This window comes from Myripristis murdjan, chromosome 13, assembly GCF_902150065.1.
Source record: "Myripristis murdjan chromosome 13, fMyrMur1.1, whole genome shotgun sequence".
Lineage (NCBI taxonomy): Eukaryota > Metazoa > Chordata > Actinopteri > Holocentriformes > Holocentridae > Myripristis > Myripristis murdjan.
The window spans coordinates 6,349,527-6,373,633 of NC_043992.1; the positions used below are offsets into that span (position 1 = coordinate 6,349,527).

The 24,107-nt window shown below is 41.7% G+C and overlaps 1 protein-coding gene across 1 annotated transcript; it reads right to left on the reverse strand.

The window, feature by feature from the left end:
* Nucleotides 1-455: 455 nt before the first annotated feature.
* On the reverse strand, nucleotides 456-22,587 carry LOC115370366 (scavenger receptor cysteine-rich type 1 protein M160-like). The gene is made up of 12 exons (XM_030067358.1): nucleotides 22,545-22,587; nucleotides 19,985-20,017; nucleotides 19,560-19,859; nucleotides 16,082-16,387; nucleotides 15,684-15,986; nucleotides 9,245-9,550; nucleotides 8,847-9,149; nucleotides 6,590-6,895; nucleotides 6,201-6,491; nucleotides 3,290-3,595; nucleotides 2,892-3,194; nucleotides 456-977 (listed from the first exon to the last, which is right to left on the reverse strand). Exons 1-12 carry the CDS (start codon nucleotides 22,585-22,587, stop codon nucleotides 943-945), a joined length of 2,835 nt encoding a protein of 944 aa, XP_029923218.1. The 3' UTR covers nucleotides 456-942.
* Between the last annotated feature and the right edge of the window lie 1,520 nt (nucleotides 22,588-24,107).

Sequence of the window (24,107 nt, forward strand, 5' to 3'; positions counted from 1 at the left end):
AATGTATTTGACATTTCCCGGCATCAGTATTTTGTATTTTATTTTGATACTGTCGTTTGTATTTTGTATTTTGCAACAAGATGGGCTTTTATGCATCTTCCTTCCACACTGCAGAGAGGCTGCAATGGACTCTTCACTCTTCTCTTGGTGTTTACTGAGTAACAAAGGACAGAATTTAAAAAGAGGGAAAAAAAAACCTGACGGTGCTTTTCAAATGTGATTCTTGGGCCTGAGGTTCACCCCGATCACACCAGCAAACTCTCAGCACAAGAGTCAGTCTTTACGTTACACACCTAATGGTTAAATGTATTGATAAAACGTGGTAATAAAACGCATTACAAAATCGGAGTCTTACCACATGTTGGACGGACTTTAATTAACACAAGGTGCTTTCACACCCCCAGAATCACACCTGTGACCTTCGCCTCGCAGGGCAGATGTGAGACCCACTAAGTCGGTGAGGTTTTTATTTCCCAGAATTTAATTTAACAAAAGCAAAGTTTGAAAAGACAGCGGTCTTTACATGACAATGGATTACTGAATTCTTTTTTTTGTGTTATAATTCCACTTAAAACACCCACCAGTAATTTTGAATATTTTGACCATTTACTACAGCTTTACATTTCAACAAACTGTTTTTGCAAATCATGCAGGATTATTAAAGATTTCAACACTTTTAATTAAAATGCCTTGATTTTCAGATAGAGTGAATAAATGGAAACCAGCTGGATAAAAGGTAAGAAAAATGGTATCAGAGTTCTAAAATACGACTGCTTGATTTAAAAAAAAAGATTAGCAGAAACATTTTGTAGATATTATGCTAAACCTGCAGCATCACTGGCAGAGGCCTTTAAATTCTTGGTTGTTGTGGAAGCCAGGCAACCTGTCTGGACGGGAGAAGAGCTCCTTGGAGATCCTCAGGGCTGCTGCCTCCTCTCCGGCTCAGGGTTCTGTGCTCGCTTCTGCCCCCTGCTGACCTGCAGAGACATGGCAGCAACCAGCTTTACATGACTGTAACACACCTCTCTTCTAGATAAAAAAAATATATATATATTTGTTGACTATCTGCCTCATTTAAAGCTACAATCCTAGACTGATATCACAGTGTGTCCCGCTGACATCACTCCACCCCGGCTTGGTGCTTTTTTCATAAAGGTTGTTTTACATTAATGTATAATAAGATGTTAGTTAGACTTCATGTTCGGAAGTTAAATAGTTCATAATTCTCTCTCTAATATCTATTTTACTGTGCTGTGAAGACATGAACAAATTTCTCCTTCATTTATCATTGTCCTTCCATTGATCCTTCCTGCATTCATTCAAGTTTCTCACCAAAAACTTAATTAATTTATGATTCTGCCTCTGGTCGAGGCAGATGACCGGGTTCTGCTCGGGTTCTGGTGCCCTGTGTTGCGTTGGGGGAGATTTTTGGTTCATGGGATTGGCCAAAATCTGTTGGCTCTCCGTAAAGTGTCTTGAGATAACTTCTGTTATGATATGATGCAAAACAAATTGAACTGAACTGAATTGGATTGGATCGGATTAGATCGGAACGGATCGGATTGAATGGATCCCAAAAGTTCCTGTCAAGGACTGGAAATACGGTGTGGAACAGCAGTGAACTGGCTCTAATCAACCCTCAGCAGTCAGCCAATATTTTTAGCAGTAACTCCTGACCACTGCAAAAAAAAAAATGGTTTGATATTTTGTACTTAAAAAACTGACTAAACTAAAACAAAAAAAAACATATAAAGACTGTCTTTAGTTTTAGTCTTGCCAGTTTGGTCAAATGTATCAGCTTATTAGCAATTTACTATTTAGACTGGGACGTTTACATGACTGTGAATAAACTGCTTTCATAAAGTGTTGCGGTTTTATTCTAATACCTATTCTGAGTTTCTTGAATGTAGACCCTAGACCCCGACAAACGTCCACATCTTATAATAATAATAAAAAAAAAAAAAAAAAAAAATGTAAAACTTATACTGAAACTAATAAAAACCAAACTAAAAGTAAACATTTTTAAACAACAGAAACTAAACTGAAATGAGCAAACCCACTCTGGAAAACAAACTGAACTGAAAACAAAAAATAAAAATGATATAAAAAATAAAAACTAATGAAAAATCAAAACTATAGACTAATAACTCCGGTGTGTCATTGATTGTGTTATCTGAGCAGATCCAGGTTGAACTGAGGGCAACTGGACTTGTGTGTAGATGCTTGAAGATGTTTCATCTCCCATCCAAGAGACTTCCTCAGCTCTGACTGACTGGCGGGGATTTGAACCTCTGCAGGGACGTTATCCAGACCATCAGCACCATGGCCAGGTTGGTGCTCCTGGCTGTTGTTGGGATCACAAGAGGGGTCAACAACCACAGTCTTTAGTTTTACTGATGTGTAGCCTCAGGATGTTATGGAAAATAAGACGGGACAGCCAGAAAACTGCACCGCTTATCTAGACAACCATCAGGTCAAGACTCCGCAGTTTACCTGCACCTGAAGGAAAAGGTACAGTCTTTCAAGGACAATGACATTCATATCTTGGATAGAGAGGAAAAACAGTTGAAAAGAGGAGTGAAGGAAGTGATCTATGTTAAGACAGAAAAAACATCTCCCAACAGAGGAGGAGGTCTCAGACATCATCGATCTCCAGCCTACAACACTGTCCAGTCATTCCTTCACAGGAGGTTCAACCATTCGCCCTTGGCCTCTTGTGACACCAACAACTGTCGTTCACTCCCGGACCCTGGATGATGATGAAATACCTGGGACTCCCCACCAGTCTGTCAGAACTGAAGAAATCTCTTGGATGAGAGGTGAAACATCTTCAAGGATCTACACAAACGTCCAGTGGCCTGACCTGGATGACTGAGAACCTTCACACATACCTGAGCAGGTGATCTCCAGGTTGTAACGAGTCTCCAAATGTGGTGAGTAGACACACTCCCTCAGTGTAGATCCAGACAAAAAACAGGAAGAGCTGAGATACCACTTATATTCATGCAAGGGATCTATTCTCCTTTCTGCTGAGACAGCAGAGCCACAGCCCAGCTGTCTGCACACTGCAGTGGTTGACTTCAGGTTCAAGTCGAAACCTAATTCATCCACTGGTCTCCAGACTCCCAGGTGTTTCATCTCCAGTCTACCATTACAGCGGCTGTCTCCTCCCACCAACCTAATATCATCAGGCTCTGAACAGAGACAAGACAATAATTAGTAAAAGCCTTAAAGTTCCTTTGATGTGAACATGAATGAAGTCAGATGGGAGCTGCAGCTCCTCTTCTACCTGAGCAGGTGAGTCCAACAGCTTTGCCAGGTGAGCAGGTGTTTCTAGCTGAGCCTGAGCTTCCACAGTCCAGGAGAGAGGACTCATTGCCTTCACACTGGAACTCTTTGGTCCACATTGGAGCCTCCGCTTCTCCATAGAGCGCCCCCTGGAGGACTGAAGGAGGCCCACAGCCAAGCTCCCTACAGACCACCTCTGCATCCTGCTGGTCAAAGTCAGCTTCACACACTGAGGACCATGACTGGTCAGACTTCACCTCCACTCTGCCTGAGCACAGACTATTCCCATTCACCAGCCTCACAGACTCTGGAGAGAGAGAGAATACCATGTTAGAGAGAGATTGGCGCCCTTAACCATAGTTACAGTGTCAAAAGGCTTCACAGACCCACAGTTTATAGAAATAACCCCCTCACACACACACATTACTCTCATTTGCAGGTGGTCACTAACATCAGATCTAATTCAGCTAATTTTATCTGGTTGTAACATCAGCTGGCATGCACCACACATTCTGTGACATTACTGTATGTCTGTGGTTTTGGTCTCTGGAAGGATTTTGGTCATTTGTGGAACATTTTTGCCGTCATGAGTGAGAAGATCCTGAAGGTGTGAAGCTGCTATTGAGCCTGTAGCTTTTAGCATGGAGCTACTGCAGGCATCTATTAGCTTAGGAACTATTTATTTCGATGGTGATAGATTTGCTGAGATTCTCAGCAAATCACACCCCTCTGCCTTCTCATTTTTTTTTTACACAAGGTGGGTTTCCATCCACCTCTCTTTATTTGCATTTTCAGTTTGCGTATTAAAAACCCAAATGGAAACACTGAAAATACAAAAAAATCTCCAAATGTCACGAAAAAGGTTTCTACGCTTGGGGGAGGTGGAAAAGTGGATGTATGGATAAAAGGAAAATGTGAATAAGTTGCTATGGAAACAGATTTAGCAAATAGACAGTGACTTCTGCTCCACTGGACAAAGGAAAAACAGATGACAACAACAGCCGGTCGGTTTGGACCAAAGAAAAGACTTTAACTTTTCTTGAACTAATTAAAGAAAACAATATTAATGCTGTACTGGACAGCAAACAGCAAAGTTTTGATTTTTGACTGACGTGCTGGTAATACACCGTCACGCTGCGCCCTCTTCTTCTGCAGTGGTATAATGTCACCCGGCTGGAGAATTAGCGCCATCTATTGCTCACCTCGATGAACCAACTCCATATATTCGCATAACAGAAATGGGTGGAAATGTGCATAAATTTGCATTTTGTTTAGCTGATTTTCTGAAAATTTGGTTAAAATTTGCGATATATGTGGATGGAAAACCAACTACAGACAGTTTTTTGATACCACTGTTTTTTTTTTTCTGTTTCATTTTTTTTCTTCAATGCCAATATCTTGGTTTCCTAGATCTGATTCCCTGTTTGTTTTCCTCTGTTTGTTTCAGCTCTCTGAAGCTCAAAGTGTCCTCTCAGGGTTTGACCGGGACAGAAGAGCCTTGGCCTTCCTCACCACAGGCTTCTTCATGATTCCAGTTAGTTGTATCTGCTTTACACCAGTAACCTCACTGGTTGGTTTCACCAAGTTGCCCAGTCTGCTGTTATTCTGCCAGACCAGGTTCAATATAAAATGTCACAACAGATTCAGTGTAACTGGGGAGAAAGTAAATCAGAATTTCAATGTAAACCCAAAAAACGCCAAAGCAAAGTTTGTGGACCACAACAGCTTTCAGATATTTTTAGTTGAAACCAGTTCAGTTTGATTGTGTTTTATTACAGCAGGTTTGTAAATGAGTTGGAACCTCCTGAAGTCTCTTCCCATGTCCTGAGATCTGACAACATTCAGCTGCAGGAAGAGTCCATCACACCCTGACACAAAGTCATCAACAACATGGCTGTCTGTTTCCCCGCTGGAAACATTTCCACTGGATTTTACTGGGAGCTGACCAGTACAACACAGTCTCTACTACAGCCAGGGGTGTAAACTAACTTTTTAGCTCACTGGCCAAGGGGACCGGTAGATGAAAAAATCTACCGGCCAAGCAATTTTTTACCGGCCAAAATAACAAATTGCCTTTTGTTGTCCCATATGCATCTGTTTTAGTACTTTTAATTGAGACAAAAGTATTATACTGAAATACATGTTTAGAGAAGAGGCCAAAGTAAGATTTACAATACATTTTAATATTTTGTTGTTGTGAACAATTATTTTCATTTACATTAACTCTGTAAATATTACTAACTAAGGCAGTCATATTTCCTCTCAGGCATCCCTTAATATGCCTAGGTAACCTAAAACATGGCATCTCTAGTCGTCAGGTCCATTCATGAGGTCAGGCCGCCTGCCTCTGACAGAGTCCTGGTGCCACAGCATCATAGCTTAGCCTAGGCTAACCCTGGGCTAACCTCACAACATGTGACGCGACGTCGGGGGAGCTATTTAAGTGTGACACACAACAAACAGATCACTAGCCCTGCGTTCCAATACTCATACTACCATACTATTTAGTAGGAGAAAAATAGATTTAGTATGTCCCAATACATAGTATGTCAGATGCAGTATGCCAAGAGTACCAGGATGTTCTACTACATCCGGTCAGATTTCGCAGTATGGATTTCAGCATGCTGCTCTGGCCATTCTGGCCCACAATCCTTTGCGCAGCGGACGTTACGTCGCACTGACTGAGTTGCGTGTACAGGCCACGCCCACATACGGACGACAACAAAACACACATATCGCCCTAACCCTAACCCTAACCAATATTTTAGGTGCATTTGGCGAGTGGCGACCGCTAGTTTACATCACTGACTACAGCAGTTAGACTGCTCACTAAAGGACACATCAGTAGAAGACTGTGTGTGTGTGTGTGTGTGTGTGTGTGTGTGTGTGTGTGACGCCACTGATGATATTACCTGAGCAGGTGATGTCAAAGGTGTCAGTGGAGTGAGATGGTTTTTCTAAACACTCCTTCAGTGAGGATCCAGACTGATAACAGAAATATCCGATCTCCCACACAGATCTTAATAAGGAACCCCTTCTCCTCTCTGCTGACACAGCAGAGCCACAGTCCAGCTCTCTGCACATGGCAGCTGCTGTCTTCAGATTCAACTCAGACTGCATCGCCACTGGTCTCCACTCTCCCAGGTGTTTCATCTCTAGTGTGCCATTACAGCGGCTGCCTCCTCCCACCAGCCTGACAGGCTCTGAACAAAGACAAGACAGTAGTTAGTAAAGCATTAAAGTTCCTTTCTTTGATGTGAACATGAATGAAGTCAGATGGGAGCTGCAGCTCCTCTTCTACCTGAGCAGGTGAGTCCAACAGCTTTGCCAGATGAGCAGGTGTTTCTAGCTGAGCCTGAGCTTCCACAGTCCTGGAGAGAGGACTCATTGCCTTCACACTGAAACTCTTTGGTCCACATTGGAGCCTCCACTTCTCCATAGAGCGCCCCTTGGAGGACTGAAGGAGCCCCACAGCCAAGCTCCCTACAGACCACCTCTGCATCCTGCTGGTCAAATTCAGCTTCACACACTGAGGACCACGACTGGTCAGACTTCACCTCCACTCTGCCTGAGCACAGACTATTCCCATTCACCAGCCTCACAGACTCTGGAGAGAGATTGGCATCCTTAATCATAGTTACAGTGTCAAAAGGCTTCACAGACCCACAGTTTACAGAAATACCACCTGATACACACACGTTACTCTGATTTGCAGTGGGACACTAACGTCAGCTCTAGCTCAGCTAAGTTTATCTGGTTATAAGATCAGCTAGGCTTTCTGTTCCCTCCTGGGGGCCATGGTCTGCCTCTCCTCCGCTTATCGTCCCCAGTCTTTTTTTCAGTGTTTTTGGTTGCCAGCCCTGTCATGGGATTACTCCATGCCTTCTAATAAGTAGGTTGCACCCAGATCCTCAGCTCACAGCAAAGGAACACACAATTCTGTGTTAATCCCATCTTGCTGGCAGATATTGCTACCGCTTGTGTTGTGCAAGGCTAACATCATCGTTGCACTACTTCCCCAGAGTTTGGTTTGGTATCATGGCTAGTCTTTAAGGCTAGCATTAGCATTGGCATTAGCTTGCTAAGCTAACAGCCACAAACAGTTATATCATTTCAGCTTGCTGTGCTATGCATGTTATTAGTAATCACAACCCACTGGAAGAAACATCATACAGAATCACACAGTTTAAGTCCACAGTCATTTACTGAAGTATTTCTGAGGTTACCAAGATAAATATATTTCTGTACCAGGATACATGCAGTGATATGTTAATGTGCACAGAAATGTTTTTATTTGGAAATTTGATATATTTTGGTTGATTGGTTTCAATTAACTATGGTTTGTCTTGTAGGAGGGGCTTCAAATATAAAGCCAGGGGGTAGAACCTCCTCTCGGCAGTGCAGCATGGGCTTGGAAGTGGTGGTTGTTGGGGTCACCAGAGGTCAAAGGTGAATGTCAGAGATAGATGGTGTCTGAGATCTCCTCGTCTGTTGAGAGATGGTTTCATCACCTTCGCTCATGAAGTCAGGAGACTCCACAAACACTGAGCATGCTCGTCACAGCAGTGAGGAGCACGAACGATCCAGTGGTTTCAACCACCTGGAGAATGTCCCCGCAGGTTAAACAGCTGGGACTCCCTACCTGTCTGTCAGAGCTGGAGAAGCTTCTTTGATGAGAAGGGAAACGACTTAAAGAATCTACAACGAATCCAGTTGATCTCGATTCCACCCTACATGGGTTAGGGTTAGGGTTACTAACTAATTATATGAGAAAAATCTGAACACCAGAGTTTGCAATTCTCAGCCCAAACCCTGTCAGACTCAACCCGATCACATCGGTTCAGGCTCAGTTTATTCTATTATTCCTGCAGAGTTGAGAGGGCTGGGTTCTCTGCTGCAATGGATAAATAAGTTGAAGTTGAAGTTGAATGTACAGTTTGGGTAGGGAGGGGCTCTTCCACAGTTGTGGGTCTGGTGATGTGTGTCAGAAAATAGAGCATGTGGGGAAAAAAAGACTTCCACCAAGGAAGCACCTGTGCCTCCAGATGCACCTCAGGAATTGAGGAATCCTCAAAGATGGTGATTAAGATCAATTTGGGTCACAGGCAGGAGGACAGAGGAGAGAGGGGGTGAGGAACAGCCTCTCGGCTGTTTTCAGTCAGCTGTGCGTGTAGAAAATAAACCAACTAGCCAACAAGGCAGGGGTAGGGATGCATTCACAAAGGAAAAGCCAGGATTTCTGGTTGGACGGAGAAACACACCTGCTTTTAAACAATATGAAAGACTCAGGTGTCAACAGGTTTTCGGATCTGTGCAAATATTGCAACGCTGACATTTTCAATAACGTGGTTGAAGGAATGAAGGAGGGAGGCTATGTTCACACCATCAAGCAAATCGTTTGCTTGATGGTTTGCATGGCTGCATGTAAACGGGGACATTAGTGGACTATTCTCCTTCATTAGCCATGTAGACAGCTTGGAAGGAATATTGTGTTTTTCACAATAAGGGTAAAAGCCAGAATATTTTGCACATGTATACATAGTCATTGACGATATTACCTGAGCAGGTGATCTCCAGTCTGGCATAAGCAGCCGCAGTCCTGATCTCTATACATTCCCTCAGTCTAGATCCAGACTGAAGACAGGAGAGTCTGACCTCCGACACAGGTATATATAACATTTCTGATGCTTGTTTTGCTGAAACAACACCACCACAGTTCAGATCTCTGCACACTGCAGCTGCTTCCTGCATGCTCTGCTCTAAGCCCGTAAACAACACTGGTTCCCACTCTCCCAGGTGTTTCACCTCCAGTCTACCAGAACAGCGGCTGGCTTCTCCCACCAACCTGACAACATCAGGTTCTGATCAGAGACAAGACAGTAATTAGTAAAAGCATTAAAGTTCCTTTGATGTGAACATGAATGAAGTCAGATGGGAGCTGCAGCTCCTCTTCTACCTGAGCAGGTGAGTCCAACAGCTTTGCCAGGTGAGCAGGTGTTTCTAGCTGAGCCTGAGCTTCCACAGTCCAGGAGAGAGGACTCATTGCCTTCACACTGGTACTCTTTGGTCCACATTGGAGCCTCCGCTTCTCCATAGAGTGCCCCCTGGAGGACTGAAGGAGGCCCACAGCCAAGCTCCCTACAGACCACCTCTGCATCCTGCTGGTCAAAGTCAGCTTCACACACTGAGGACCACGACTGGTCAGACTTCACCTCCACTCTGCCTGAGCACAGACTATTCCCATTCACCAGCCTCACAGACTCTGGAGAGAGAGAGAATACCATGTTAGGACACCAAGACCTTGAGGAACACCACAGAAAAATTCATGCTTTGATTTGGTCTGAAAAACTTTCATTTTTCAGCAGTTGGGTGGCATGCATTTTGTCCTGGAAATGTGTCAGAAACAACTGGCTCTTATTGTCAGTCTAGCTGGAGAAGCAGATCTCCTCTGAACGGCCTTGCTCTTTAGTTTGTGTCTGTAAAGTTTGATGAGGCTGTGATTCTCCTAGAGGTCACTAGAGGTCATTTTATACTACGACATCCAATTTGACAAAATGCTCTGCCTGCACTGAAATGACTGCTATGGGGGCGAACATCATCACACATGAATCAGATGTGGCTCATTGAGTCTCAGCTTTCCAGTCAAAGCCAATTGATGCAACTCCAAGACTGTTTAGGCCCCAGTCTGCACAAACACACATGTGGACTGCATGCAAACAACTTCATGTAGTAACCCCCCCACTTTTTTTTCTTTTTTCTTTTCTTTTTTTTTTTTTTTACTGTCTGCTCCCTCTTACCGGCTGATTTCTGATATAAAGTAAGTTGGAAAACTTTGCTCATACCAGACGCGGTGCAGAGTCACAGTCTTCACATACACACATCACTTACACACATACATTAGCTCAATAACACACAAAATATATTAATATTTTGATTTTATTTTATTTTGGCTGACAGTCTGACACTTACTGTAGTTCATAAAAATAAATATAGTAGTAGTATAAATATTACAAATTAAGCTATATATCTATATATCTATATAAATATAAATCTATCTATCTATCTATCTATAGATAGATATAGATATATTGATATATATACACTCTCTCTCGAGTACTTCATAATTGCCTACTGCATGTGTTGTATTCAATGATGCACTTAAGAATATTCATGTTCTGTGTTTATAAAAAGCTTGTTCTGTAAATAGTTTGTTTACTATTGTGATCAAAAACATTGATCTGAAGCTTCTGAGGCTGTTCTGTAAATAGTTTTCCAATAAACAAGAAATTTAGCAACTTCTGATCAACCCGTATCAATTTCAGGCTTAAAATAACCTACCGGTTAAATCCCACCATTTCTGGTCAAACTCAGCCAATTTCCGGGTTAAGCCCCATCCCACTTCCGGTTTCGGCCCCGCCCACTCCGAGTACGGATACGGATACAGATAATGTAGATGGTTAAACAGATACAGATACAGATACTACCTATCTATCTATCTAAATTATGAGGCAATGTCCATATCCATGTTTTTAAGTTTCCCCTCTATTTTTCGAGCACACCCTCCCAGTTTTTCCTGACCATTAACTCACAACCAACAAAGACTCACAGATAGTTAACACCATTTCTTTTCTGTGATAAATTCCCTGTCAAGCTTTAAAAAAAAAAAAAAAAAAACACCACTCCTATTTCCAACCGCTAATGCTTCACAATGCTTTTCCAAGTGACCTTTTGTGGTGGCAACTAGGGATGGGCGGGGTTAACCGGGTACCCGACTATCCGAGGGGAGAATTTGCTACTCGGTTACAAATTACTACTCGGTTATCCGCGGCATACAAAAGTGCCCAGTCCAGCTTAGGATCAAACTACATTTATACAACACGTAGATCCGACCGAGCAATCTGATTGGTCAATCAGACGTTTAGAATGTGCTCAAATGAGCAATTGAGTACGGCTAGCCGTGCTTAAATGAAAAAAAAAAAAACTCATCACTGAATATATTACTCCTCCCGCAATATTAGCTATTTCCTGAGTCTGTGTGGTTTCCATGGCAACGCAAAACGTTTCACTGAAACCCGCATCAAAAGCCGCTGTCAGCTTTGTTCGCCTGCATAATGGACCGTTTGGTTGTCAATTTTGATTTGTTTGGCGACCTAAGTTTGGATAAACGGCTGAACGAGGAAGACAAGACAGAAGAGAAAAAGGAGAGATACGCGAGAGTGACGAGTGAAGAGCTGGATCAGCTGGAGAGGTCAGGAAATGAAGCCGGTACGGCCCGGTCAACGTCTTGGGCCGTCAAATGTCTACAAGACAACCTGACAAACACCTGGCAAACAGCTGATTTCACACCTGTAAGGAAAGAAGAGCTAAACAAGATCCTCCGTGAATTTTATGGAGCTTTAATTTCTAGGCTATAATAGAGAATGAAATGCGGAGTCAGCACCACGGACAGTAGGCTACCTGTAAGATTTTCCACGGAGATGTGCGGATAACGTTTTTCTTGTTATTAATGTGTTAATGTTATCAGTTATTAATCAGCCTATTAATCGTTATTAATTTGTTTAGTCTTTATGAGTTGCCAAGACCATTGATTTAATTAATTTGTCAATTTGTTTGCATCTGTACATTGAAATGAACATTTAATAAATCGACACATCTGAGAAAACTGTCGTCTTTATTTCAGAGGTAAATTTATAATAGCCTGAAAAGGTAATTAGCAAAAGCCCCCGAAAGGTGGGGTTGAAATTATATAACTCTGTTCAGCCTTAATGTGACTGCTTACTGTTACTTTTGCTGCTTAGCCACATTAATCAGAGCTGACGTTAAATTGGAGTAACGCAGCCCCAGCTGAAATAAAACATCGGCCGGTGAGTTTATGAAAAGACAGATGTTTGTTGTGGTGCTGACACTGGAAAGCAGTAGCCTGTATTTAAATATAACTGTTCATATAAGTTGGTTGTAGATAAAGATCAGCTGTGTCGCTGTCACGGCACCTGTTAGATTAAAAATGACTGAGAAGTCGGCAGAAGTAGGCTATAACTATCGGTCCATGAAAAAAAAAATTCCAGCGGATATTCTATAGTGACAACATGATTGAGCTAGCAAATAAATAATTTAGTCTAACATCTAGATAGATATACATTTTCAATTTTCAGAGAGAGGGTACCTACTTAGCTATGCGCATCCACACCGAAGACTGCTTATTCCGTCAGCTTCGTGAACACTGGTTGAGACCGATTTATTTAATAAATGGATTCAACCACACACACCAGGGAGCATTTATACATGTTTAGCCTATTTTATTTAGCCTACTGGTACATGGATAAAACATGAAAGCAGTCTACCACCAAGATAACGATGACTGTGAAAAAAGTTTTCTCCTCGATTAAACAGGGGTATATTGATGCGCTGTATATGAACGATTTTATGTGTCCCCATTTAACCTAATTACTCGGGTACTCGAGTAGGCCCAGGCTAGGTTACTCGGTTATAAAATTAATCTAAATGCGCATCCCTAGTGGCAACGTCTGCAATGAAAGAAAGCTCAGAAGAGACAAGGTGTCTTGCTGCAATTTGTTTGTTCATGAATTGGCCGTATACCCATCAGAGCTGTTGGAGGCAGTGAATGACATTCCATTTCAGAAGTTTTTTTTATATTCATCTGCAGCTTTTGATAAATGATTACGTGTTGTTTCAGTTTGGTAACCGCTGCTTACACAATGTTTGTCTAACTTGTACTTTGTACCTCTTCAGTGACATTTCAGAGTACTCCCTAAAGTTTTCCCCTGTATTTGTATTTTACACCTTTGCAGAAATCACACCGAATTCGTTCTACTTAATTTTTTTTTGACAAGTACAGGTAAATCATCTGCATAAGCTTTCAAATAAGTTTTGCCTCACAGTTTGGTCAAAGCAATCCCTCGATACAATTCCTAATTTGGTTAAATTGTTTGTTGTATTAACACTGCTTCAATAGAGATTACATATAACATTTCTGAGAAAGAGCAGCGCTGTGAAATGCCTCTATTTACTTTGCAAAGGGCACTCAGATCTCTGTTAATCTTCAGGACACTCAATGTTCTGGTTACAAAACCATGATCATGGCAATAAAACCTTTGCCTGAAGCCAAACAAACAAACAAACAAACAAAAAAAAAAACTCCAGAGTCTTCCAGCAGTAGAGGTCTTCAATCCAATCAAATACCCTTTCTTGGTCCAATGAAATGAGACCAATATCTGTCTTGATAATCTGTCAATATCAGTCAGTACCATTACTGTCTTGATAATGAGCTTCAAATAGCAGAAAAAAACTGCAGCACTGACTTCAGAGCTGCTGTTTGTTGCTCAGCCACTTTCAACTGCCTCAAGACAGCAACGCAGCAACACTGCAGCTGAGCACAGCTCATTTTAAGAGCAACACGCCCATGGAGCTTAGATGGACTCTGCTGTTTCCACAAGGGGGCGCTGGACGGCGAAATGACAACTGAGCCGCTTGGAAACAAGAAAAGACACTTCTGTCTCACTTGTTTCAGTCTGTTGGCCAGATGTTTGGACAGGAGCTTGTAATCAAAGCACAGGAGCGAAACAGGATGCCAGTTCTTAATATCATGTAGATCATCCTTCTATGGTAGTAATGTTATAAAAATGGATGGGCTGAAAGTTGCGTTTGAGAAACAGCTAAACTCCAGGGTGGACTATTTGCGTGACTTGATGGACAAGGTAGTCATAGAAAAAGAGACTGCCTGAAAGCTGAACTCGCCAAAAAACTAAGGAAATCCAAGACAACTTGGATCTGGAGATCAGCCACCTAGTGGCAAGAATTGAACAAATGGACGCTAAGATCGATCGGGTGAACGCTAAAGTGAACACACGTTTTGACGCGGAAGTATCTGTGGTTATCTCCTGTATACATTACGAGGACGGGGAAAACGTTGCAGGTTTGGTGAACGACCTGTTTGCTGAGAGATTACAATGGGAGAGTTCCCGCAGTGTTAGCAGCAGAAAGACTGAGAGAAAGAGAAGGATGGCCCGGTGTGATCAAGCAGGAAGTTGGAATTTGGCTCTGTACAGGCCAAGGTGAATACATTAGAACAAAGGTTGAAAAATTATGTGAAGTATCGTAAAGTTTATATCCAATCTGCCAAGTCTCACACTAAAAGGCTGCTCAAGTTGAATTTCAGGACTTTGTCTCTGGGTGTCAGTTTTACATCACAGGGAACAGAAGAATCTGAAGATGCCCAACAGGTGATAACATTAACTGAGACGGGGAACAGAGATGGATGGAAAGTCCTGAACAATTTACTCCTGTTCACTGGAACAGAAATGGATGGAGAAATACAAACTATGGACTCTGGTTCTTGATATTACTGAGCTTCAATGCGGACTTCACTCCCCACAAAGAAACACATTTAACTAGACTAAATACATGAATATATTTGGTTTGGCTGTAAAAGAAAAACTCACATCAAGGCCCCTGATGGGTCGGGGGGAGTGGGTATCTTGGTAAAAAAATTAATTTTCAGATCATACAAGGTCAATTTAATTCAAACTCTGTTTGACTGATTTAAATTGCTCTGCGCTGTAATATGGAGTGGTGTTTGAATCGTCAAACTATGCTTCTTGAATGTTTTTTGATTGCAATTTTTGAATTTTGCTTTTTAGAAAATTGCTTTTTAGAAAACTGTAAATACAAGCAATAGATATACTTTCCATACTTGCTCTCCTTTTTCCATAACTGTCACGACCTGAACATAATCAAAATCACTTTCCATACTTTCATGCTTTTCCAGACACCATTGGAGGGAACCCTGTATGAATGTCCAGTGGGCCAGATCCTCCTGGGTCTGACACCAGTGCCAACTGTATGTACATGCGGATGCTTCAATCACTGAACGCCGCTCTGCTAAAGGAATAATGGTCAGCATGAATTCTTCCCAAAATATGGAGATTCTATGAAAATCATGCCCCCCCCTCCCATTTTTTCCACAGTTATTCCATGTCACTGTCACTAAGCCATTTTTGTTGTCAATGCCAATATCTATCTATCTATCTATCTATCTATCTATCTATCTATCTATCTATCTATCTATCTATCTTTCTATCTATCTCCTTAAATGCTGTTTTTTTTTTTTTTTTTTTTGCCTGTTACACCTGTTTTTTTCAGGTGACAGGGCCTTTACACCAGTAACCTCACTGGTTGATGACATTCAATATAAAATGTTCAAAGAAGACTCAGTGTAACTCACTTGTGTTTTATTACAGCAGGTTTGTAAATGAGTTGGAACCTCCTGAAGTCTCTTCCCATGTCCTGAGATCAGACAACATTCAGCTGCAGGAAGAGTTCATCACACCCTGACACAAAGTCATCAACAACATGGCTGACGCCATTGATGATATTACCTGAGCAGGTGATGTCTAGGCTGTTACGAGTATCTTGAAGTTGAAGCTTCAAACATTCCCTCAGAGCGGATCCAGACTGCAAACAAGAAGCTATGATCATCCATGCAGGTCTATATGAGGACTCCTGTCTTCTTACTGCAGAGACAGCAGAGCCACAGTCCAGCTCTCTGCACACTGCACCTGCTGTCTTCAGGTTCCACTGAACGTGTGAGACATCCACTGGTTTCCAATCTCCTAGGTGTTTCACCTCCAGTGTACCATTACAGCGGCTGGCTCCTCCCACCAACCTGATATCATGAGGCTCTGTTCAGAGACAAGACAGTAATTAGTAAAAGCATTAAAGTTCCTTTGATGTGAACATGAATGAAGTCAGATGGGAGCTGCAGCTCCTCTTCTACCTGAGCAGGTGAGTCCAACAGCTTTGCCAGGTGAGCAGGTGTTTCTAGCTGAGCCTGAGCTTCCACAGTCCAGGAGAGAGGACTCACTGCCTTTACACTGGAACTCTTTGGTCCACATTGGAGCCTCCACTTCTCCATAGAGCGCCCCCTGGAGGACTGAAGGAGCCCCACAGCCAAGCTCCCTACAGACCACCTCTGCATCCTGCTGGTCAAAGTCAGCTTCACACACTGAGGACCACGACTGGTCAGACTTCACCTCCACTCTGCCTGAGCACAGACTATTCCCATTCACCAGCCTCACAGACTCTGGAGAGAGAGAGAGAGAGGGGGGGACTCACAGTTTATAGAAAACAAAATGACCCCGCTCCCCTTGCCTGAACCCTCACCGCAAGAAAGAAAATCCCATAAAATCCCAGGAGACAAATGGGCACAAGATGGAAGAAGTTAACTGTTCACCTCTTCTGGGATACAATGTGCTGATGTTACTCTGATTTTCAGTTGGACACTAAGGTCAGGTCAAGTTCAGCTAAACTCATCTTGTTATAATATCAGCTGGCATATACAACAGATTCAGAGACATTGTTGTATGTCTGTAAATGATGTCATTACCGGAGCAGTTGATCTGCACACTGGTCCGAGAGGGCTTAGACAACGAGCTTGAACACTCCCTCATATTTGATAGAGACTGCATACAGATGGGATCAGATGTGATCTGATACACAAGTTGGTCAGAGGGATCCTTTCTCTCTTCTGTTGAAACAACAGAGCCACAGTCCAGCAGTCTGCATACTGCAGCTGCTGTCTTCAGGCTCCATTCACTGTTCCACTCATCTGCTGGTAGCCAGTGACCATTTTGTTTCACCTCCAGTCCCCCAGTACAGCGGCTGGCTCCTCCCGCCAACCTGACATCATCAGACTCTGAACAGACGCAAGACAGTAATTAGTACAAAAATAAATATTTTTCTAATTTGGAAAAGACTACTATTTCTCCTTTTTAATTATCTCAGTCAGTTTGTTTTCTGTGTTTACCTGCTGAACTATGTTCTCCTTCAGTGTGGAGTCCTGAGGAGAACAAGCAGAAAGTAAAGCAGTGGTAATCGCCCCCACAGATATGGGTTACTATAGTGGTTCTCAAATGTTTTTCAGTAATGTAACCCCTTTGAAATATGTTTTTCAGCCAATTACCCCCAACACACACACATATATAGAATATTTAAATTTCCCACTGGCCCCATTGGGAGGTCTTGTGCCTGTGTCTCCTTCAAGCTCAGGTCCTGGAAGCCTGAGGGTTCTGTGCAGTATCTCAGCTGTTCTGAGGACTGTGCTCTTCTGGACAGAGATCTCAGATGTTGTTCCTGGAATCCTTAAAAGGTCTGACTCCTTCTGTGTCAAACCATTGCTAAAGTGTTTACATGAACTTAAAGCGTGGATGTCATTCAATTTTCTGAATTTTAATGAAGAAAAGACAGAAGTCATGGTCTTTGGAGGCACTTCTTTGACCCCCTTAGTTGATCTGGGTTCTCTGGCACAGTATCTCAAGCCAATTGTAAAAAATCTGGGGTAAAAGTGGACACAGAGCTTAATTTTGACAGCCAGATTAAAGCAGTGGTGAGGTCAAGCTTTTTCCAGTTAAGGCAGCTGGCAAAAATTAAACCTGTCCTTCAGAGACAGCAATTTGAAACTGTAATCCATGCCTTTGTGACCACTCGGCTGGATTATTGTAATTCGCTTTACATGGGGGTTAGTGGATCCTCCATTGCCCGTCTTCAACTAGTACAAAATGCTGCTGCATGTCTTTTAACCGGCACAAGCAAGTATGAGCACATTTCACCTATTTTAGCTTCACTCCACTGGCAGCCCGTCCATTTTAGGATTCATTTTAAAATTCTTTTATTTGCTTTTAAAGCCTTGAATGGCCTTGCCCCACCCTACCTTTCAGAGCTGCTGCTCCCCTACACTCCCAGCCGCTCTCTCAGGTCAGCTGACCAGCTGCTCCTGACCGTGCCTAAAGTTAGGTTAAAGCTCTGAGGGGAACGAGCTTTTGCTGTAGCGGCTCCAAAGCTTTGGAATGGATTGCCGCTGCATATTAGGCAGGCATCCTCACTATCTCATTTTAAAACCCTTCTTAAAACCCACTTCTTTTCTTTAGCTTTTGATACCATGTAGGATTTTTGATTTTATGATTTTTGATTTTATGTGTGGATGTTTTTTCTTTTTATGCTGTGCGGGCAGTGCATTTTACATTATTTTATTCTATTTAAATTATAATTTATTTTATTATGTATTATTTTATTTTATTTTATTATTTTATTTTATTTTATCTTATTTTATTTGATCTTATCTTATTTTATCGTGTTATCCTATTGTGTATTTTACTTTTTATTCTGCTTCTATTGTGTTATCTTGTGTTTTATCTTGTTGTGCAGCACTTTGGAAAACCTTGTGTTTGTTAAAATTGTGCTATATAAATAAAGTGGATTGGATTGGATTGGATTGATTACGGTAATCTGCTGTTTATGCATGCCTCTGCTAAATGTTTGCATGGGTTGTGTAGGAGCATGGATGTGTTTCTCACTTTCTCACCTTGGGTAATGTATGTGAGAGGGTGTGTCTTGTGAAGGTGTGTCTTGTGAGTGTGTGGCTGGGTGTATCACTGGAGCTGATTGATTGCCTGAGTAATATCACCTGCACTTCCACCAGTCTGTGAATCAAGTTTGGTACAGAGAGAGGGTGAGGCAGGGTGCCAATATTTTCTGTTGACCGCTGAAGCGTTAAAGTAAAAAAAAAAAAAAAAAAAAAAAAAAAAAAAACGTTTACCATCCAGGTCTACAAGTCCATCTGCAAATGTATGTATGTTTCACTGAAAGGGTTAAAATAAACACCCTCAAACTGCAGTAATAGCTTCATGCTTCCTCTTTCGGCATGTCAGACAGATCCCAGCTATCTCCTCTCAGTGACGGTGGTGAGTCAACCTCAGAGTGCTGTGACATGCCAGAGTTCAGTGGCCCTATCTGGCAAAACACAGACTCATGCATTGGTTAATATTTATCTGTAAGACTGTTTTTGGTCTGATCCCAACTCACACCTATCAGTAAATCTCAATTATAGCCAGTATTTATGGTTTGCGCCACACTGACTCTACCATTGACTGTTATTAAGGTCTGACTGAACTCACTGAACTTGCAAAAAAGCTTTCAAATTCTCTGCCCCTGCTCCCTGGAACCAACTGCAAGCTGATCTGCAGCTCCATCAGCTGATCTCACTTATAAGGCTTTAAAAAAAATATAGTAAAGGCTGTGGACACAGAACCCACTGGAGTTTCCATTTGTCCCACATTGTCACCACACTAGTGGTTAATGGCTAATCAAGCTGCACTGGATCACTGTATGTATTTCTACCTGTGGCCAACTGGGGGGCAGTATGAAGCTCTCTCTCTCTCTCTGTGTGTGTGTGTGTGAGATGTCACTGATGTTATCACCTGAACAGGTGATAGCCAGGTTGTCACTAGAGTACTTTGGCGACGTGTCCACACACTCCCTGAAAGTAGATGCAGTCTGGAGACAGGAAGGTCTGATCTCCCACACAAGGTCAAAGGAAACGTCTTTCCACTGTGTTGCAACAACAGAGCCGCAGCCCAGCTCTCTGCACACCTCAGCTGATGAGGGCAGCTTCCATTCATAGTTTAGGGCATCCACTGGTTTCCATTGTCCTTGTTGTTTTAGTTCCAGTCTCCCAGCACAGCGGTTGGCTCCTCCCACCAACCTGAGGTCACCAGGCTCTGAAAAGACACAAGACTTAGTCACAAGACACAAGAATTAGTACAAAAAGAAATATTTTTCCTCATTTGTAGAAGACTAGTGTTTCTTCTTTTTAATCCTCTGTCAATTTCCTTTCTCTCTTTACCTGCTGAAATGTGTTTTTTTTCAGCCTGGATTCCTGAGGAGAGCAAGCAGAAAATAAGGCAGTGTTATAACCACTTTGAGGGCACTTTGGCAACTCATCTATCTCAATAACCATGCAGTTTCACTAAACTTACTGAGCAATAATATGACTAGTTTACTCTAGGTCACATTAACAATTTGATTAGTAATTAAAATAGAGATTAGATGAATGTGTGCAGAAGAGAACATGCTGCTTAACACAACATTAATACAGTGGTTAACAGGTAATCAGACTGCACTGGATCACAGCATGTTTTTCTACCAGTGGCCAACTGGGAGTCAAGTTTCATTATTTAGCTGACCAAATTTGTACTTCATAAATGTACTAAAAAAATGTACCCAAAAAGCTATTCAGTTACAGTAACATGAATGAATATAAATAGTTTCACCCTTGATTTATATTTCTTTCTCATACTCAATTATATTACTTATACTTACCACCTACTCAGTTGAACTTACTAATTTACTTACTTTCTTAACCTTTCTTGCCTTTTCAGAATTATTTATTTCAGGCTAGCCCCATTAGGGAGGGATGGGTATCGAGAACCAGTTCCACGTTAGAAACATTTCTAAATTTAGAACGTTGACATTGTTAATAAATATGACTTTCGGTTCTGCTTATTGTTCCTGTAACAAATTTGGCTCTATACATTTTGCTGTAGAAGCCAGCAGTCCACTGCACCCACAAAATGTGATCCAGTGTCAAACACACGGTCTTTCCCATGAGCAACCAGAGCTCAAATCCAAGTCCAAGCAAAACCAGAGATTACATATACTATATACAATACAATATTGAGGTATATATACCTCAATATTGCCTCTTGTCTCTTTTATGTGATCACTCGTCTCTTAATGTTGTTTGTTCATTTGTATAGCTTGATGTTTGTATATGGCGCTGTGAAGGCCACCTGCAATTTCATTGTATTACATAATAGCAATAAAGGCTTCTACATCTATACCTTAACCAACCTTACACAATTTTAGAAACCCCAGCTGGGCTCCATGGATGAGCGTGTCTGGTGTGTAAAGGTTGGAAACACTCTGTGATTTCGTGGCGACACTACTGATGAAATGGTCCATACTCAAACTTAATATATAAAATAGGAGCAACCCAAAACCAAAGAACTAAAACAAGCGAGTAATCGCTAAAACTACCTCGGGTAGACCAGAAGATAAAAATAAACGCAGAAGATATTTAAAAACCACCACTGCTTGACTTTCTGTTCAATCCGTCAATTTATGCTTTGTATTAGCCGCCGTTTTGCTCTGAACTAGACCTAAACCAATGCAAACTCTAATCTTTCCCATTTCAAAATAAGATTACAATAATATATTAGGCCCTAACCACAACCTGGCAATAACCTTAACCAAGTCATACCCATACCTAAACCAGACCTAGACCAATTTACGCCCTAACTGTTACTCTTTAGGAATAACATTTAAACAACACATTCTCACCATAACCTGACCCTTTCCTCAACCAAAAGCCGACTTTAAAAATTAAAATTAAAATTACAGGTCTATACGATTTTAGAAACATAATTGGAGTCCCATGCTGTTGTGCTGTACAGAGGACAAAAGGTGGGGTTATGTGTGTCCATAAGACTGTCTTCTTCTTATCCGTTGTCTTCATAATAAATTACTAAAGCCAACAGTCATCAATGTTTGCGATAGCATTGGGGCTGCAGGGGAGGAGTTGGGGCTATGGAGGGTTTTATACGATCCACACAAAACCCTCACTACATGCCCTACCTTCCTAACTAGTAACTACCGGCAACATGTAAACAAATAAATTAGGTAAAATATTCATTTAAGGTAGATTTTAAATAGTAGGCTGTGGTTGAGTATAGTCTTGAAACAAAATAAATTTTGTAGATTTGTGAATATGAAAAATAGGTAACACAATTCTCCAGTCAGTGTTGTAGTTCCAAAACCACCATCCAACAAACCACAAGGGGACAAATAAGAACCCGCAAGGGGTGACAAGCCACTGGACCCTTAAAGGTACAAATATCTGCTTTTTTTGTAGGAGAGTGTGGGTGGGGAACACTCTCATTTTTCTTTTAGCTGGGACTTTAGAGAGCTTGGAATGGTCCCAACCACTGTGAGACTGACACATGCTCATTCTTCAGGAGACATGACTGAGATGAACAAATCCCTCTCTGGTCTTGACCAATGCTCACGTTTGTCTAGGAGATGTAAATGCAACAAAAACAAGATCTCATCTTGATTTTTACGTTGCTATGAGCATGCACTGATATTGTCTGAGTTTTGTTAAAAATAACCATGATATAGTATAGCTCTTTATGTTTATGCAAGTAGAATTTGGATGACATGATGATAGCCATCTAACTGTAGTGAGCTGATTTGTCCATGTAATTTATTTCAGAGAGGACCCCAGCACTGAACTCATTTTGCTTCAGTTAGAGTTTTAGATAAGCAAAACCTGAATCGACAACAATCCACAGGACACCCAGCCCTTCCTTGTTGTTATTGGTGTTGGTATGAGATGAGAGTGGTACCTGAGCTGCAGAGCAGCAGCAGCAGCATCAACATGTGATCCATATCCACTCTGTTTGTCGTCTGAACTCGGTGTCTCTCTGTCTTCTTTATGTTGGACACTCAGCTCTCCTCTGCTGCTCAGACCTGCTGCTTCCTGTCCATCTAGTTCCTCATCAGCTGGGGAGTCATGCTAACATGTTATTATTATCCCAACTGTATAGACTAAGAAATTAAAATCATACAATAATATTAATAACAATGATAAATAACATCTTTTACCTCACTGCCTCTGTCTGTTGCAGGCAAATGACAAAGTTGTACAAGAGAAGAACAATTCCATGCAGCTCTGCTCTCCAGGCTGCTGCCTCCTCACCTGCTCCCCTCAAAGGTTTAAATCATCAGCTAAGTGCTCTGCTCTCCTCTCCCCCTGCTTTCTGCCTCCTGGTGGCCTGAAGAGACATTGCAGCAACCATCTCTTACTGGATCCAACTTGTACTGAGGCTAAAGAGCTGCAATCTAAGTCCTCCATTAAACCCCTCAGTTAAATAAAGATGTGTGCAGGATATAGCAGTGGCATATAGAGGAGTGAAAAGAACATTTATGAAATATATATATGTGTGTGTGTGTGTATGTACACACACACATATATATATATATAGATAGATAGATAGATATAGATATCTATATATCTATATATCTATAGATATAGATATATAGATAGATATACATATATACATACATACATACACAAGGTTAAACTTGACTAATAATAAACTCCATTTTTCCATAACTTGAAACGATTGTTTCTATTTTTAAAAAACAGTCAGCAGGTATAAATACAGGTAAGTTTTGAAATAGATATAAAAATTTTGGTAAAGATACCATCTTTATGGCATTTACTCTACCTATCATGGACAGTGGCAGGGTCCTCCAGTATTCTATGTTGCCTTTTAATTTGTCAATGGTTTCATCTAGATTCAGTCTGAGCAGCAATTTGGGATTTCTTGATATAAGGGGCTCTGTTTTTGCAGACTGGGCAAGGCGGGGGCGCAGCGCACATGCGCTTTGCCAACTGGCAAGTAGTAAAGTAAAGTCTCTCGGCTGTAGGTTATGCAACCTGAGCGTCTAGGTTAAGCAAAACAGTTAAAGACATTCATTCTAGAACAGGGGTGTCCAATCATGTGCCATGGAGGGCCAAGAGGCTGCAGGTTTTCATTCCAACCAAGACTTCCACCAGGTGACTTCACTAATCACCTCACCTTGTATCAGGAAGGAGGAACTAATCAGAGATTTAAAAAATGGCTGACAACATTGCAAGGGTGTTTTTAATTAAGTCAACGATAAGAGAGTACAAAAGCCTGTGTGGGAGTGATTCTGGCTGGTTCTATAGCTTCACCATGGCTTGTCCTTTTTTGCCGGAGGTCGAAGATGAAGAGGCACTGATCTTGCGTAGGGCACTGAGAAGGGAAAGGGTGTTTAGGGACAGGTATGACCCCTTTGCTTTCGATGATGATTGGTTATAAGAGCGATACAGATTTTCGGGGGACGGTCTACACTACATTTGTAGTCTGCTTGGCCCCTGA

Bases quoted from the DNA above. Each gene is read 5' to 3' on its own strand.
- LOC115370366 (XM_030067358.1), bottom strand. From the start codon at position 22,587: ATGGATCACATGTTGATGCTGCTGCTGCTGCTCTGCAGCTCAG. The intron at 16,388-19,559 runs GTGATAACATCA...CTCTCTCTCCAG, and splicing joins CCTGGCTATCACCTGTTCAG to AGTCTGTGAGGCTGGTGAAT. The intron at 6,896-8,846 runs GTAATATCGTCA...ATCTCTCTCCAG, and splicing joins ACTGGAGATCACCTGCTCAG to AGTCTGTGAGGCTGGTGAAT.